The following is a 15,156-nucleotide window of genomic DNA, read 5'->3' as shown; positions in this document are numbered from 1 at the left end:
CATCTTCAACAACATATCTGGTGCACAGGAGCTGCTAGGTTCGAATCCTTAACAGAGCCAGCCCAATTCTAAGGATAACAATCAGGTGATGCATTGCCCCAGTCATGGCCAGGGAGCAAATCTCAGCTCACCTGTGCAGCAGGGTGCACACTGTTGTGAATTCTGTGGCCAAGCTCCCTCCTGTGGTCTTGAGTGGTACTTCGGCTGGTTCTGTCTATGAGCTTCCTTTGGTGGATGAGAGTGGTACTGCGGCTTCTGAGTTTCCTTCCTCAGGTGATGAGGTTAAGTCGTTAGGTGCTGCTCTATTTAACTCCACCTAGTGCTTTGATCCTGGCCTCCAGTCAATGTTCTAGTATTGGTCTTGCTTCCTCCTGAATCGTTCCTGTGGCCTGTCTATCCTGCATAAGCTAAGTTTTGCTTGTGTTATTTTTGTTTGCTATTTTTTCTGTCCAGCTTGCTATTTTGGTTTTTCTTGCTTGCTGGAAGCTCTGGGACGCAGAGGGAGCACCTCCGTACCGTTAGTCGGTGCGGAGGGTCTTTTTGCCCCCTCTGCGTGGTTGTTTGTAGGGTTTTGTGTTGACCGCAAAGCAATCTTTCATATCTTTGGTCTGTTCAGTAAGTTGGGCCTCACTTTGCTAAATCTATTTCATCTCTGCGTTTGTATTTTCATCTCAACTCACAGTCATTATATGTGGGGGCTGCCTTTTCCTTTGGGGTATTTCTCTGAGGCAAGGTAGGCTTATTTTTCTTTCTTAGGGCTAGCTAGTTTCTCAGGCTGTGCTCGAGGCGCATAGGTCTGGTCAGGAGCGCTCCACGGCTACCTTTAGTGTGGTTGGATAGGATTAGGGATTGCGGTCAGCAGAGTTCCCACGTCTCAGAGCTCGTCCTATGTTTTTGGTAATTGTCAGGTCACTTTGTGTGCTCTGAACTTCAATGTCCATTGTGGTTCTGAATTACCTGTTCATAACCGCACACATGCCCACCATTGGCTAACGCCAGACAAGACAGCGCCCCATGTCTCCTGGCCAAGAAGCAAGTGGGAAGCTAAGCGTTCCATGTTCCACATCACTCCCCACTTCCACACACAGGACACCACCCTGTGTAGTCGCACCACCCCAGTGCACATTAGCTCTGCCCTCACCACAGACAGACCAGCGGAACAGTCTGGAAACCAAAGGTGGACGACTGCGTCCATGGCAGGTATTCCTAACACCATCATCACTGACCCCAGGAACCCAAAATCTATTCTCCGATCACACAATGTATCACTCCTATCATCCTTGTGAGATAAAGGAGGAGGAAGAGGCAGACTGGAAAGAAGATAAGGAGGAGGACAGGGTAGTTTGGATGGTGGAGGTTTTGTTTGCCGCCTACTTTATCTATAGTTGTCCCACCGTTGCAGTGTAAGGACGGTCGGGTGGCATGTCGAGGGTGCAGGCAGCTTTATGTTTGTCGTTGTGACAGTAAATGACTGTCGATCACAGGTTTCCGCTACATATTATGGCCTGGTTGGGGTAGTTACAGTTTTTGGTAGATCGTCTGGTTATTCCTTTCTTTACATAGATAAATCATTGGGAGCCGGACAATGAGGAGCTGAAATTTCTGAAGAGAATGTTGCCTCTGAGGGATGAGAACGCAGTGTCTCCCGTTCCCACGGTCTCGCATGGGGCACCTCAGGTCTCCCAGTCACTGGAGTTGTCCCGACATTACCACAGATCAATCCGGCGGGCAATGCGTGAAATCCAGCAGGTAAGGTTTGACATCCACTTCGCTTATTTTGGGATTGTGTGTGGTCTCATCTTCTGGTGGGCTATTGCAGTGTTCTCACTTGTAATTAAATTCTGGTGGGCTCTCCCTGTCCTCTCCTGTAATTATCTTCTGGTGGGCTCTCCCAGTCCTCTCCTGTAATTATCTTCTGGTGGGCTCTCCCTGTCCTCTCCTGTAATTATCTTCTGGTGGGCTCTCCCAGTCCTCTCCTGTAATTATCTTCTGGTGGGCACTGCCAATCCTCTCCTGTAATTATCTTCTGGTGGGCTCGCCCAGTCCTCTCCTGTAATTATCTTCTGGTGGGCTCTCCCAGTCCTCTACTGTAATTATCTTCTGGTGGGCTCTCCCAGTCCTCTCCTGTAATTATCCTTTTGTGGGCACTGCCAATCCTCTCCTGTAATTATCTTCTGGTGGGCTCGCCTAGTCCTCTCCTGTAATTATCTTCTGGTGGGCTCTCCCAGTCCTCTCCTGTAATTATCTTCTGGTGGGCTCTCCCAGTCCTCTCCTGTAGTTATCTTATGGTGGGATCTCCCAGTCCTCTCCTGTAATTATCTTCTGGTGGGCTCTCCCAGTCCTCTCCTGTAATTGTCTTCTGGTGGGCTCGCCTAGTCCTCTACTGTAATTATCTTCTGGTGGGCTCGCCCAGTCCTCTCCTGTAATTATCTTCTGGTGGGCTCGTCCAGTCCACTCCTGTAATTGTCTTCTGGTGGGCTCGCCTAGTCTTCTCCTGTAATTATCCTCTGGTGCGCTCTCGCAATCCTCTCCTGTAATTATTTTCTGGTTGGCTCGCCCAGTCCTCTCCTGTAATTATCGCCTGATGGGCTCTCCCAGTCCTCCCCTGTAATTATCCTCTGGTGGGCTCTCCCAGTCCTCTCCTGTAATTGTCTTCTGGTGGGCTCGCCCAGTCCTCTCCTGTAATTATCTTCTGGTTGGCTCCCCCAGTCCTCACTTGTAATTAAATTCTGGTGGGCTCACCCAGTTATCTCCTGTAATTATCTTCTGGTGGGCTCTCCCAGTCCTCTCCTGTAATTGTCTTCTGGTGGGCTCGCCTAGTCTTCTCCTGTAATTATCTTCTGGTGGGCTCGCCCAGTCCTCTCCTGTAATTATCTTCTGGTTGGCTCCCCCAGTCCTCACTTGTAATTAAATTCTGGTGGGCTCACCCAGTTATCTCCTGTAATTATCTTATATTGGGCTCTCCCAGTCCTCTCCTGTAATTGTCTTCTGGTGGGCTCGCCCAATGCTCTTGTTACGATTCACACCGTGACCGTCACCCCCACGTCACGGATTGAGGTGACTTTAGGCCAACAGACGGCTATCACATGTGCAGGGGGCTTATCTTAGTTATCCCTCCACTGCACAATGTGATGAAAAAACACACACAAGGCTATTGACCTCTTAGTTTACAGCAGGGGCTTATTTTAGGTATCCCACTGCTCTTCAATATACCACGAACTGCAGGGATTTATGTATATCCCACTTACAGTTCCACTTGAAACTTGCAGCTCTCTGGCGCCCCCCTTACTCTCAGGTCAGATTAGATACTGCAGCTAGGGTAATTAGTCGCCAGAAAGGCTGCCTGCTATGTACTGGCTATTGGGCACGCTGCAGCGACGCGATAACCTACTCCCACTCAGGCAGGAACAATAATTATCAACGCCGCAGTCGCTACAACAACACCCAAAGGCAATGTACAAATGTATGCTGCCACCAGCTTCGATTAAACGGGTCCGAAGCTAACCATAAACAGTAGCGTAATTCCCTTCAGGAGACAGGGTACGTTTTAGAACAGGAAGAACGAATCTAGTATATTAAATATTATACTCCATAAATGATTTTAAGGCAGTGTTTATAAAAAGTTATATAAAGATGTTACAATATGAGACAATTGAAATATGTACAAGGTAATAATAAAAATAACAGGGGTTAAATGAGAAATAACACTTACATGTGTTCAGATCATTTGAGGCAACCAGGCTAGTGGTGGAGTTTCCATCTGTCTCAGTGCATCAGGACTCTGGTTAGGAACAGCTCTTCAAGTCAGACTCACATAGGCTCCAGCAGACAGACAGCCCCAGGCTGGGGTGCCTGGCAGACTTATAGCTCAACCTGATGACATCACAAAAAAGGGCTGGTTTACCCAGCCCCTCCTCTCTCTTCAGTTTTACTAAATTTAACCTAAATTTGTCTAATGCCTGTAACTTCGCTACAGAACATGTCATAGTCATAACAAACCCAGCATTCATTTCGTATTAACATTGGCATTCTAATGAGATCAAATATGTTCTATTTGTGGTGCATAATTACAGAGAAATCCCTACTTTTTTACCTGATGGAGTTAGAAGCTCATGGTTACAGCGGTTGACAGATCCGCCGATGGACGTTAAGAATATGTATTTTTCCTTTTTTCTAGCCCAATATCTTACAATAATGGAACAAAGACTTTCATGGATTCTGGAAGCTTCTATACCAGTTTCAGCTAGTGCAGTTGGGAGGAGGACGAGTAACTGGCTTCGAGCCTGGAATTTATGGCCAGGGCAATAAAACCCCCTCCTACACATAGATTCAGAAACACAGAGGGAAGGGAGGGCTGTTTAGCCCGCAGCATGAGTTTGACAGGCAAACTCCAAAATCATATTATATTTCATATAATCTCGTGACAGCTCTCGTGTAATTATCTTCTGTTGGGCTCTCACAGTCCTCTCCTTTAATTGTCTTCTGGTGGGCTCTCCCAGTCCTCTCCTCTAATCATCTTCTGGTGGGCTCTCCCAGTCCTCTCCTGTAATTCTTATGGTGGGCTCTCCCAGGCCTCTCCTGTAATTATCTTCTGGTGGACTCTCCCAGTCCTCTACTGTAATTATCTTCTGGTGGGCTCTCCCAGGCCTCTCCTGTAATTGTCTTCTGGTGCGCTCTCCCAGTCCTCTCCTGTAATTATCTTCTGGTGGGCTCTCCCTGTCCTCTCCTGTAATTCTTATGGTGGGCTCACCCAGTCCTCTCCTGTAATTGTCTTCTGGTGGGCTCTCCCAGTCCTCTCCTGTAATTATTTTCTGGTGGGCTCTCCCAGTCCTCTCCTGTAATTTTCTTCTGGTGGGCTCTCCCAGTCTTCTCCTGTAATTCTTATGGTGGGCTCACCCAGTCCTCTCCTGTAATTGTCTTCTGGTGGGCTCTCTGTCCTCTCCTGTAATTATTTTCTGGTGGGCTCTCCCAGTCCTCTCCTGTAATTTTCTTCTGGTGGGCTCGCCTAGTCTTCTCCTGTAATTATCTTCTGGTGGTCTCGCCCGGTCCTCACTTGTAATTAAATTCTGGTGGCCTCGCCCAGTCCTCTCCTGTAATTATCACATGGTGGGCTTGCCCAGTCCTCTCCTGTAATTGTCTTCTGGTGGGCTCGCCCAGTCCTCTCCTGTAATTGTCTTCTGGTGGGCTCGCCCAGTCCTCTCCTGTAATTATCTTCTGGTGGGCTCTCCCAGTCCTCTCCTGTAATTGTCTTCTGGTGGGCTCTTGCAATCCTCTCCTGTAATTTTTTTCTGGTTGGCTCGCCTAGTCCTCTCCTGTAATTATCGCCTGGTGCACTCTACCAGTCCACTTCTGTAATTATCTTCTGGTGGGCTCTCCCAGTCCTCTCCTGTAATTATCTTCTGGTGGGCTCTCCCGGTCCTCTCCTGTAATTATCTTCTGGTGGGCTCTCCCGGTCCTCTCCTGTAATTATCTTCTGGTGGGCTCTCCCTGTCCTCTCCTGTAATTATCTTCTGGTGGACTCTCCCAGTCCTCTCCTGTAATTATCTTCTGGTGGGCTCGCCTAGTCCTCACTTGTAATTATCTTCTGGTGGGCTAGCCCAGTCCTCTTCTGTAATTATCTTCTGGTGGGCTCTCCCAGTCCTCTCCTGTAATTATCTTCTGGTGGGCTCGCCTAGTCCTCACTTGTAATTATCTTCTGGTGGGCTAGCCCAGTCCTCTGCTGTAATTATCTTCTGGTGGGCTCTCCCTGTCCTCTCCTGTAATTATCTTCTGGTGGGCTCTCCCTGTCCTCTCCTGTAATTATCCTCTGGTGGGCTCTCCCTGTCCTCTCCTGTAATTATCTTCTGGTGGGCTCTCCCTGTCCTCTCCTGTAATTATCTTCTGGTGGGCTCTCCCAGTCCTCTCCTGTAATTATCTTCTGGTGGGCTCTCCCAGTCCTCTTCTGTAATTATCTTCTGGTGGGCTCTCCCAGTCCTCTCCTGTAATTATCCTCTGGTGGGCTCTCCCTGTCCTCTCTTGTAATTATCTTCTGGTGGGCTCTCCCAGTCCTCTCCTGTAATTATCTTCTGGTGGGCTCTCCCAGTCCTCTTCTGTAATTATCTTCTGGTGGGCTCTCCCTGTCCTCTCCTGTAATTATCTTCTGGTGGGCTCTCCCTGTCCTCTTCTGTAATTATCTTCTGGTGGGCTCTCCCCGTCCTCTCCTGTAATTATCTTCTGGTGGGCTCTCCCTGTCCTCTCTTGTAATTATCTTCTGGTGGGCTCTCCCAGTTCTCTCCTGTAATTATCTTCTGGTGGGCTCTCCCAGTCCTCTCCTGTAATTATCTTCTGGTGGGCTCTCCCCGTCCTCTCCTGTAATTATCTTCTGGTGGGCTCGCCTAGTCCTCTCCTGTAATTATCTTCTGGTGGGCTCGCCTAGTCCTCTCCTGTAATTATCTTCTGGTGGGCTCTCCCAGTCCTCTCCTGTAATTATCTTCTGGTGGCCTCTCCCAGTCCTCTCCTGTAATTGTCTTCTGGTGGGCTCTCCCAGTCCTCTCCTGTAATTATATTCTGGTGGGCTCTCCCTGTCCTCTCCTGTAATTATCTTCTGGTGGGCTCTCCCAGTTCTCTCCTGTAATTATCTTCTGGTGGGCTCTCCCAGTCCTCTCCTGTAATTATCTTCTGGTGGGCTCTCCCCGTCCTCTCCTGTAATTATCTTCTGGTGGGCTCGCCTAGTCCTCTCCTGTAATTATCTTCTGGTGGGCTCGCCTAGTCCTCTCCTGTAATTATCTTCTGGTGGGCTCTCCCAGTCCTCTCCTGTAATTATCTTCTGGTGGCCTCTCCCAGTCCTCTCCTGTAATTGTCTTCTGGTGGGCTCTCCCTGTCCTCTCCTGTAATTATATTCTGGTGGGCTCTCCCAGTCCTCTCCTGTAATTATCTTCTGGTGGGCTCTCCCTGTCCTATCCTGTAATTATCTTCTGGTGGGCTCTCCCAGTCCTCTCCTGTAATTATCTTCTGGTGGCCTCTCCCAGTCCTCTCCTATAATTATCTTCTGGTGGACTCTCCCAGTCCTCTCCTATAATTATCTTCTGGTGGGCTCTCCCTGTCCTCTTCTGTAATTATCTTCTGGTGGGCTCTCCCAGTCCTCTCCTGTAATTGTCTTCTGGTGGGCTCTCCCACTCCTCTTCTGTAATTGTCTTCTGGTGGGCTCTCCCTGTCCTCTCCTGTAATTATCTTCTGGTGGGCTCTCCCTGTCCTCTCCTGTAATTATCTTCTGGTGGGCTCTCCCACTCCTCTTCTGTAATTATCCTCTGGTGGGCTCTCCCTGTCCTCTCCTGTAATTATCTTCTGGTGGGCTCTCCCTGTCCTCTCCTGTAATTATCTTCTGGTGGGCTCTCCCACTCCTCTTCTGTAATTATCCTCTGGTGGGCTCTCCCACTCCTCTTCTGTAATTATCCTCTGGTGGGCTCTCCCTGTCCTCTCCTGTAATTATCTTCTGGTGGGCTCTCCCTGTCCTCTCCTGTAATTATCCTCTGGTGGGCTCTCCCTGTCCTCTCCTGTAATTATCTTCTGGTGGGCTCTCCCTGTCCTCTCCTGTAATTATCTTCTGGTGGGCTCTTCCCGTCCTCTTCTGTAATTATCCTCTGGTGGGCTCTCCCAGTCCTCTCCTGTAATTATCTTCTGGTGGGCTCTCCCCGTCCTCTCCTGTAATTATCTTCTGGTGGGCTCTCCCTGTCCTCTTCTGTAATTATCTTCTGGTGGGCTCTCCCTGTCCTCTCCTGTAATTATCTTCTGGTGGGCTCTCCCTGTCCTCTCCTGTAATTATCTTCTGGTGGGCTCTCCCACTCCTCTTCTGTAATTATCCTCTGGTGGGCTCTCCCACTCCTCTTCTGTAATTATCCTCTGGTGGGCTCTCCCTGTCCTCTCCTGTAATTATCTTCTGGTGGGCTCGCCCAGTCCTCACTTGTAGTTAAATTCTGGTGGGCTCTCCCAGTCCTCTTTTGTAATTATCTTCTGGTGGGCTCGCCCAGTCCTCTCCTGTAATTGTCTTCTGGTTGTCTCGCCCAGTCCTCTCCTATAATTATCTTCTGGTGGGCTCTCCCTGTCCTCTCCAGTAATTGTCTTCTGGTGGTCTCGCCCAGTCCTCTCCTATAATTATCTTCTGGTGGGCTCTCCCTGTCCTCTCCTGTAATTATCTTCTGGTGGGCTCTCCCAGTCCTCTGCTGTAATCATCTTCTGGTGGGCTCGCACAGTCCTCTCCTTTAATTGTCTTCTGGTGGGCTCTCCCAGTCCTCTTCTGTAATTATCTTCTGGTGGGCTCGCCCAGTCCTCACTTGTAGTTAAATTCTGGTGGACTCTCCCCGTCCTCTCCTGTAATTATCTTCTGGTGGGCTCTCCCTGTCCTCTCCTGTAATTATCTTCTGGTGGGCTCTCCCAGTCCTCTGCTGTAATCATCTTCTGGTGGGCTCTCCCTGTCCTCTCCTGTAATTATCTTCTGGTGGGCTCTCCCTGTCCTCTCCTGTAATTATCTTCTGGTGGCCTCTCCCAGTCCTCTCCTGTAATTGTCTTCTGGTGGACTCTCCCTGTCCTCTCCTGTAATTATCCTCTGGTGGGCTCTCCCTGTCCTCTCCTGTAATTATCTTCTGGTGGGCTCTCCCTGTCCTCTCCTGTAATTATCTTCTGGTGGGCTCTCCCAGTCCTCTCCTGTAATTATCTTCTGGTGGACTCTCCCCGTCCTCTCCTGTAATTATCTTCTGGTGGGCTCGCCTAGTCCTCTCCTGTAATTATCCTCTGGTGGGCTCTCCCTGTCCTCTCCTGTAATTATCTTCTGGTGGGCTCTCCCTGTCCTCTCCTGTAATTATCTTCTGGTGGGCTCTCCCTGTCCTCTCCTGTAATTATCTTCTGGTGGGCTCTCCCCGTCCTCTCCTGTAATTATCTTCTGGTGGGCTCTCCCAGTCCTCTCCTGTAATCATCTTCTGGTGGGCTCGCCTAGTCCTCTCCTGTAATTATCTTCTGGTGGGCTCTCCCAGTCCTCTCCTGTAATTATCTTCTGGTGGCCTCTCCCAGTCCTCTCCTGTAATTATCCTCTGGTGGGCTCTCCCTGTCCTCTCCTGTAATTATCCTCTGGTGGGCTCTCCCTGTCCTCTCCTGTAATTATCTTCTGGTGGGCGCTCCCAGTCCTCTTCTGTAATTATCCTCTGGTGGGCTCTCCCTGTCCTCTCCTGTAATTATCTTCTGGTGGACTCTCCCAGTCCTCTCCTGTAATTGTCTTCTGGTGGGCTCGCCTAGTCCTCTCCTGTAATTATCCTCTGGTGGGCTCTCCCAGTCCTCTACTGTAATTATCTTCTGTTGGGCACTCCCAGTCCTCTTCTGTAATTATCTTCTGGTGGGCTCTCCCTGTCCTCTTTTGTAATTATCCTCTGGTGGGCTCTCCCTGTCCTCTCCTGTAATTATCTTCTGGTGGGCTCTCCCTGTCCTCTCCTGTAATTATCTTCTGGTGGGCTCTCCCTGTCCTCTCCTGTAATTATCTTCTGGTGGGCTCTCCCTGTCCTCTCCTGTAATTATCTTCTGGTGGGCTCTCCCCGTCCTCTCCTGTAATTATCTTCTGGTGGGCTCTCCCAGTCCTCTCCTGTAATTATCCTCTGGTGGGCTCTCCCCGTCCTCTCCTGTAATTATCTTCTGGTGGGCTCTCCCCGTCCTCTCCTGTAATTATCTTCTGGTGGGCTCGCCTAGTCCTCTCCTGTAATTATCTTCTGGTGGGCTCTCCCCGTCCTCTCCTGTAATTATCCTCTGGTGGGCTCTCCCCGTCCTCTCCTGTAATTATCTTCTGGTGGGCGCTCCCTGTCCTCTCCTGTAATTATCTTCTGGTGGGCTCTCCCAGTTCTCTCCTGTAATTATCTTCTGGTGGACTCTCCCAGTTCTCTCCTGTAATTATCTTCTGGTGGACTCTCCCTGTCCTCTCCTGTAATTATCTTCTGGTGGGCGCTCCCGGTCCTCTCCTGTAATTATCTTCTGGTGGGCTCTCCCTGTTCTCTCCTGTAATTATCTTCTGGTGGGCTCTCCCCGTCCTCTCCTGTAATTATCTTCTGGTGGACTCTCCCAGTTCTCTCCTGTAATTATCTTCTGGTGGACTCTCCCAGTTCTCTCCTGTAATTATCTTCTGGTGGGCTCTCCCCGTCCTCTCCTGTAATTATCTTCTGGTGGGCGCTCCCGGTCCTCTCCTGTAATTATCTTCTGGTGGGCTCTCCCTGTTCTCTCCTGTAATTATCTTCTGGTGGGCTCTCCCCGTCCTCTCCTGTAATTATCTTCTGGTGGACTCTCCCAGTTCTCTCCTGTAATTATCTTCTGGTGGACTCTCCCAGTTCTCTCCTGTAATTATCTTCTGGTGGGCTCTCCCCGTCCTCTCCTGTAATTATCTTCTGGTGGGCTCTCCCTGTTCTCTCCTGTAATTATCCTCTGGTGGGCTCTCCCAGTCCTCTCCTGTAATTATCTTCTGGTGGGCTCTCCCAGTCCTCTCCTGTAATTATCTTCTGGTGGGCTCTCCCTGTCCTCTCCTGTAATTATCTTCTGGTGGGCTCTCCCAGTCCTCTCCTTTAATTGTCTTCTGGTGGGCTCTCCCAGTCCTCTTCTGTAATCATCTTCTGGTGGGCTCTCCCTGTCCTCTCCTGTAATTGTCTTCTGGTGGGCTCTCCCAGTCCTCACTTGTAGTTAAATTTTGGTGGACTCTCCCCGTCCTCTCCTGTAATTATCTTCTGGTGGGCTCTCCCAGTCCTCTCCTGTAATTATCTTCTGGTGGGCTCGCCTAGTCCTCTCCTGTAATTATCTTCTGGTGGGCTCTCCCTGTCCTCTCCTGTAATTATCTTCTGGTGGGCTCTCCCAGTCCTCTTCTGTAATTATCTTCTGGTGGGCTCTCCCTGTCCTCTCCTGTAATTATCTTCTGGTGGGCTCTCCCAGTCCTCTTCTGTAATTATCTTCTGGTGGGCTCTCCCAGTCCTCTTCTGTAATTATCTTCTGTTGGGCTCTCCCAGTCCTCTCCTGTAATTATCTTCTGGTGGGCTCTCCCTGTCCTCACTTGTAGTTAAATTCTGGTGGACTCTCCCCGTCCTCTCCTGTAATCATCTTCTGGTGGGCTCTCCCAGTCCTCTTCTGTAATTATCTTCTGGTGGGCTCTCCCAGTCCTCTTCTGTAATTATCTTCTGGTGGGCTCTCCCCGTCCTCTCCTGTAATTATCTTCTGGTGGGCTCTCCCTGTACTCTCCTGTAATTATCTTCTGGTGGGCTCTCCCTGTACTCTCCTGTAATTATCTTCTGTTGGGCTCTCCCTGTACTCTCCTGTAATTATCTTCTGGTGGGCTCTCCCTGTACTCTCCTGTAATTATCTTCTGGTGGGCTCTCCCTGTACTCTCCTGTAATTATCTTCTGGTGGGCTCTCCCTGTACTCTCCTGTAATTATCTTCTGGTGGGCTCTCCCTGTACTCTCCTGTAATTATCTTCTGGTGGGCTCTCCCTGTCCTCTCCTGTAATTATCTTCTGTTGGGCTCTCCCTGTCCTCTCCTGTAATTATCCTCTGGTGGACTCTCCCTGTCCTCTCCTGTAATTATCTTCTGGTGGGCTCTCCCCGTCCTCTCCTGTAATTATCTTCTGGTGGGCTCTCCCAGTCCTCTTCTGTAATTATCTTCTGTTGGGCTCTCCCAATCCTCTCCTGTAATTATCTTCTGGTGGGCTCTCCCTGTCCTCTCCTGTAATTCTTATGGTGGGCTCTCCCTGTCCTCTCCTGTAATTATCTTCTGGTGGGCTCTCCCTGTCCTCTTCTGTAATTATCTTCTGGTGGGCTCTCCCTGTCCTCTCCTGTAATTATCTTCTGGTGGGCTCTCCCTGTCCTCTCCTGTAATCATCTTCTGGTGGGCTCTCCCTGTCCTCTCCTGTAATTATCTTCTGGTGGGCTCTCCCTGTCCTCTCCTGTAATTATCTTCTGGTGGGCGCTCCCAGTGCTCTTCTGTAATTATCTTCTGGTGGGCTCTCCCAGTCCTCTCCTGTAATTATCTTCTGGTGGGCTCTCCCTGTCCTCTCCTGTAATTATCTTCTGGTGGGCTCGCCTAGTCCTCTCCTGTAGTTATCTTCTGGTGCGCGCTCCCAGTCCTCTTCTGTAATTATCTTCTGGTGGGCTCACGTAGTCGTCTTCTTCGGTTTTCCTCATGCAGTCCTCTACTGTGGATATCTTCTGATGTCCTTAACCCTGCCTTTTATGATGTTTTTCTCCTAATTTTTTGCTTTCCCCTTTAAAGCTGTTAGTTCTTAAGATCATATTCGGACCCCCACTCCACTACACAGGCTGATATTACTTCTCTTGCCTGCAGGTTACGTCTCTCAATATGACCGATGGTTGTAAAGCAAAAGAGTGCGGACAATCTGTGAGGTAACAGTGGGATCGACATGGCGAGCCAAGGAACTCAGAAGCTGCTGCCTCCTGGGGAGCTGACGGTGTAATCTTCAGTGATCCTACTCAACGTCACAGCCATACATCTGCCTCCTGGGGGAAACATTGCACTCCTTAGTGACCCCTTACTTCCTCAGCTGTACATCTTCTTCCTGGAAGTTGACCAATGTGTGCCTCAGTGACCCCTTACCTCTTCAGCCATACATCTTCCTGGGGGTTCACTGGTGTACTCCTCGGTAACTCCTCACCTCTTCATCCATACATCTGCCTCCTGGGTGATGACTGAGCACTCTTCACTGACCTCCTCAGCGCTGTATCTGCTTTCAGGAGGGTGGCGATGTACTTTTCAGTGACTTCTTCCCTCCTCAGCCTTTTGCCTCCTGGGGGTGACGATGTACTCCTCACTGACCTTCTCAGCAGTATATCTGCTTCTTGGTGGATGATCGGTGTACTCCTCAGTGACCCCTCATTCCTTCAGTCGCCTCCCGGAGGGAGCGAGGTGATCAGTGCTTTGAACCCTCACCACCTCTGCCTGTTCTATAAAGTGAAATGTCCTCACCCTTGTCGTCACGGACAGTGAAGACCCTTGCTGTTGTACTGTGCGGCTCTGTACGTTTCTGTGCCCGTGGTCTCATGGCTGTTTATGACTCCATCTTCTCCATGTTGTGATTGATTTTCTCTTTCGTTTTTTTCACATGAATCACCGTCATGCAATAAAAGCTCAGATGTGATTTATAAATTGGTGGTGTGAGGAATATGGAGCACAGCTGAGAATGGTCACCACTGCTCTATGTACGTAGGATCAAGTGGTCCGGTGTCGCTGCCAACAACCTGCAGTCCGGGCCAGAAGGTTCTCACTTTTCCCTCTTCAGTGTATTTCTCTCTTTTAGTCACTATTCCTATGGTTACTGAAGGACAATTATAAACATTCCGCACGTTGTTATATATTATTGACTCCTGCTCCTTAGTCTGGACGCTGCCGCCCCTTAGTCTGGACGCTGCCGCCCCATTCCCACCCCCCATGACAGGCCGTGGACTCTGCATTCCCACCCCCCATGACAGGCCGTGGACTCTGCATTCCCACCCCCCATGACAGGCCGTGGACTCTGCAGTCCCACCCCCATGACAGGCCGTGGACTCTGCAGTCCCACCCCCCATGACTGGCCGTGGACTCTGCAGTCCCACTCCCCATGACAGGCCGTGGACTCTGCATTCCCACCCATCATGACAGGCCGGGGACTCTGCAGTCCCACCCCCCATGACAGGCCGGGGACTCTGCATTCCCACCCTTCATGACAGGCCGGGGACTCTGCATTCCCACCCTTCATGACAGGCCGGGGACTCTGCATTCCCACCCCCCATGACAGGCCGTGGACTCTGCATTCCCACCCCTCATGACAGGCCGTGGACTCTGCATTCCCACCCTTCATGACAGGCCGTGGACTCTGCATTCCCACCCCCCATGTCAGGCCGGGGACTCTGCATTCCCACCCCCCATGACAGGCCATGGACTCTGCATTCCCACCCCCCATGACAGGCCGTGGACTCTGCATTCCCACCCTTCATGACAGGCCGTGGACTCTGCATTCCCACCCCCCATGACAGGCCGGGGACTCTGCATTCCCACCCCCCATGACAGGCCATGGACTCTGCATTCCCACCCCCCATGACAGGCCGTGGACTCTGCATTCCCACCCTTCATGACAGGCCGTGGACTCTGCATTCCCACCCTTCATGACAGGCTGTGGACTCTGCCTTCCCACCCCCCACCCCCATGACAGACTGTGGACTCTGGTGGTAAAGTGTGCCCCAAAGCCTGTCATGGGGGTGGGAAAGCACTTAGCAGCAGCGCTCATCATGGGGCAGCTACCATCGGCCATTTCACTGTCCGTTGTGACACTGGTCAGCTGCATGGAATCGCGTGTTTCGTGATCTCTGCGCTGGTCCCCATCACCCTTAGCAGTGACTCTCGTCCATTTTAGGGGATCCTCTGTTACATTACCTCGCAGCTTGACATGTCTGCATTTTCATGTACCAAAATAAGCATGACCATTATGCATGACATTGACACTCGCATAACACGACGTATCGGATCTGGGAGGGTTGACAGGGATGTATCAGGTGACCAACCGTCTCAGATTAGTTCCCAATAAAACAGTTGTGGGGAGATTCTCCGACACCTCCACTTCCCTAATCCCCCTCCCCACACCCCAATCCAGAAAAACCCGGGCCATCGGTAAGATATTGCGAATGCCCCCAAAACCGGTAACTGTCAGGGTTTTCCCAGGAAGGAGTTTTACCGGTAATACAAACTCAAGGCCCATGAGGGTTCATTCTGTGCCGGTGTCCTTGAGCCCAACACTGACATTGTCACCCTCAGTAACCAGTTGCAAATTTTCATGGGCCCTCCAAAGCGCCATACCAACAAAAAGAATGGCTGCAGTATGGCGGGGGCATTGGTGGTTGTCGGCTTACCCCCCATCCTGCTGGTAATGACTGACTTCCGCAACTCAGGTCTAAGATTGGCTTAGGCATCTGCAATCTGTGTGGCCTCATTTGGCTCTCGGTCCAGCAAAAACTGTAGCACCTCAAATGAACAAAGATGAAGAAACCGTACTTTAACAGTCAGACTCAGTTCCGCAAAGTTGGTGACTGACTGTCCTTGGACCCACTGCTCGAAGTTGGGTCTGAGCATCTACCATATCACTGTAGCTGTCATGAGGGCCCAGAACTTTTTGCGGTATA

The 15,156-nt window shown here is 50.4% G+C and overlaps 1 protein-coding gene across 4 annotated transcripts in view; it reads left to right on the top strand.

The window, feature by feature from the left end:
- LOC138658052 (myosin-IIIb-like) overlaps positions 1-13,152 on the top strand; it is a 167,235-nt gene extending 154,083 nt beyond the window's left edge. Inside the window, exons 28-29 of one of the 4 annotated variants that reach the window (XM_069745634.1) lie at positions 1,564-1,749; positions 12,332-13,152. In XM_069745634.1, coding sequence (XP_069601735.1) covers positions 1,564-1,749; positions 12,332-12,394 — 249 coding nt within the window. In that variant the 3' untranslated portion in view covers positions 12,395-13,152. The remainder of the gene's footprint in view (positions 1-1,563; positions 1,750-12,331) is intronic. The other 3 variants (XM_069745640.1, XM_069745625.1, XM_069745629.1) reach the window with 3 other exon arrangements.
- Positions 13,153-15,156: the final 2,004 nt, after the last annotated feature.

The sequence above is a fragment of the Ranitomeya imitator genome, chromosome 1 (genome assembly GCF_032444005.1).
Source record: "Ranitomeya imitator isolate aRanImi1 chromosome 1, aRanImi1.pri, whole genome shotgun sequence".
In the NCBI taxonomy this organism is placed as follows: domain Eukaryota; kingdom Metazoa; phylum Chordata; class Amphibia; order Anura; family Dendrobatidae; genus Ranitomeya; species Ranitomeya imitator.
The sequence above is the reverse complement of the archived record's forward strand: the minus strand, read 5'-3'. Positions and strand labels throughout refer to the sequence as shown.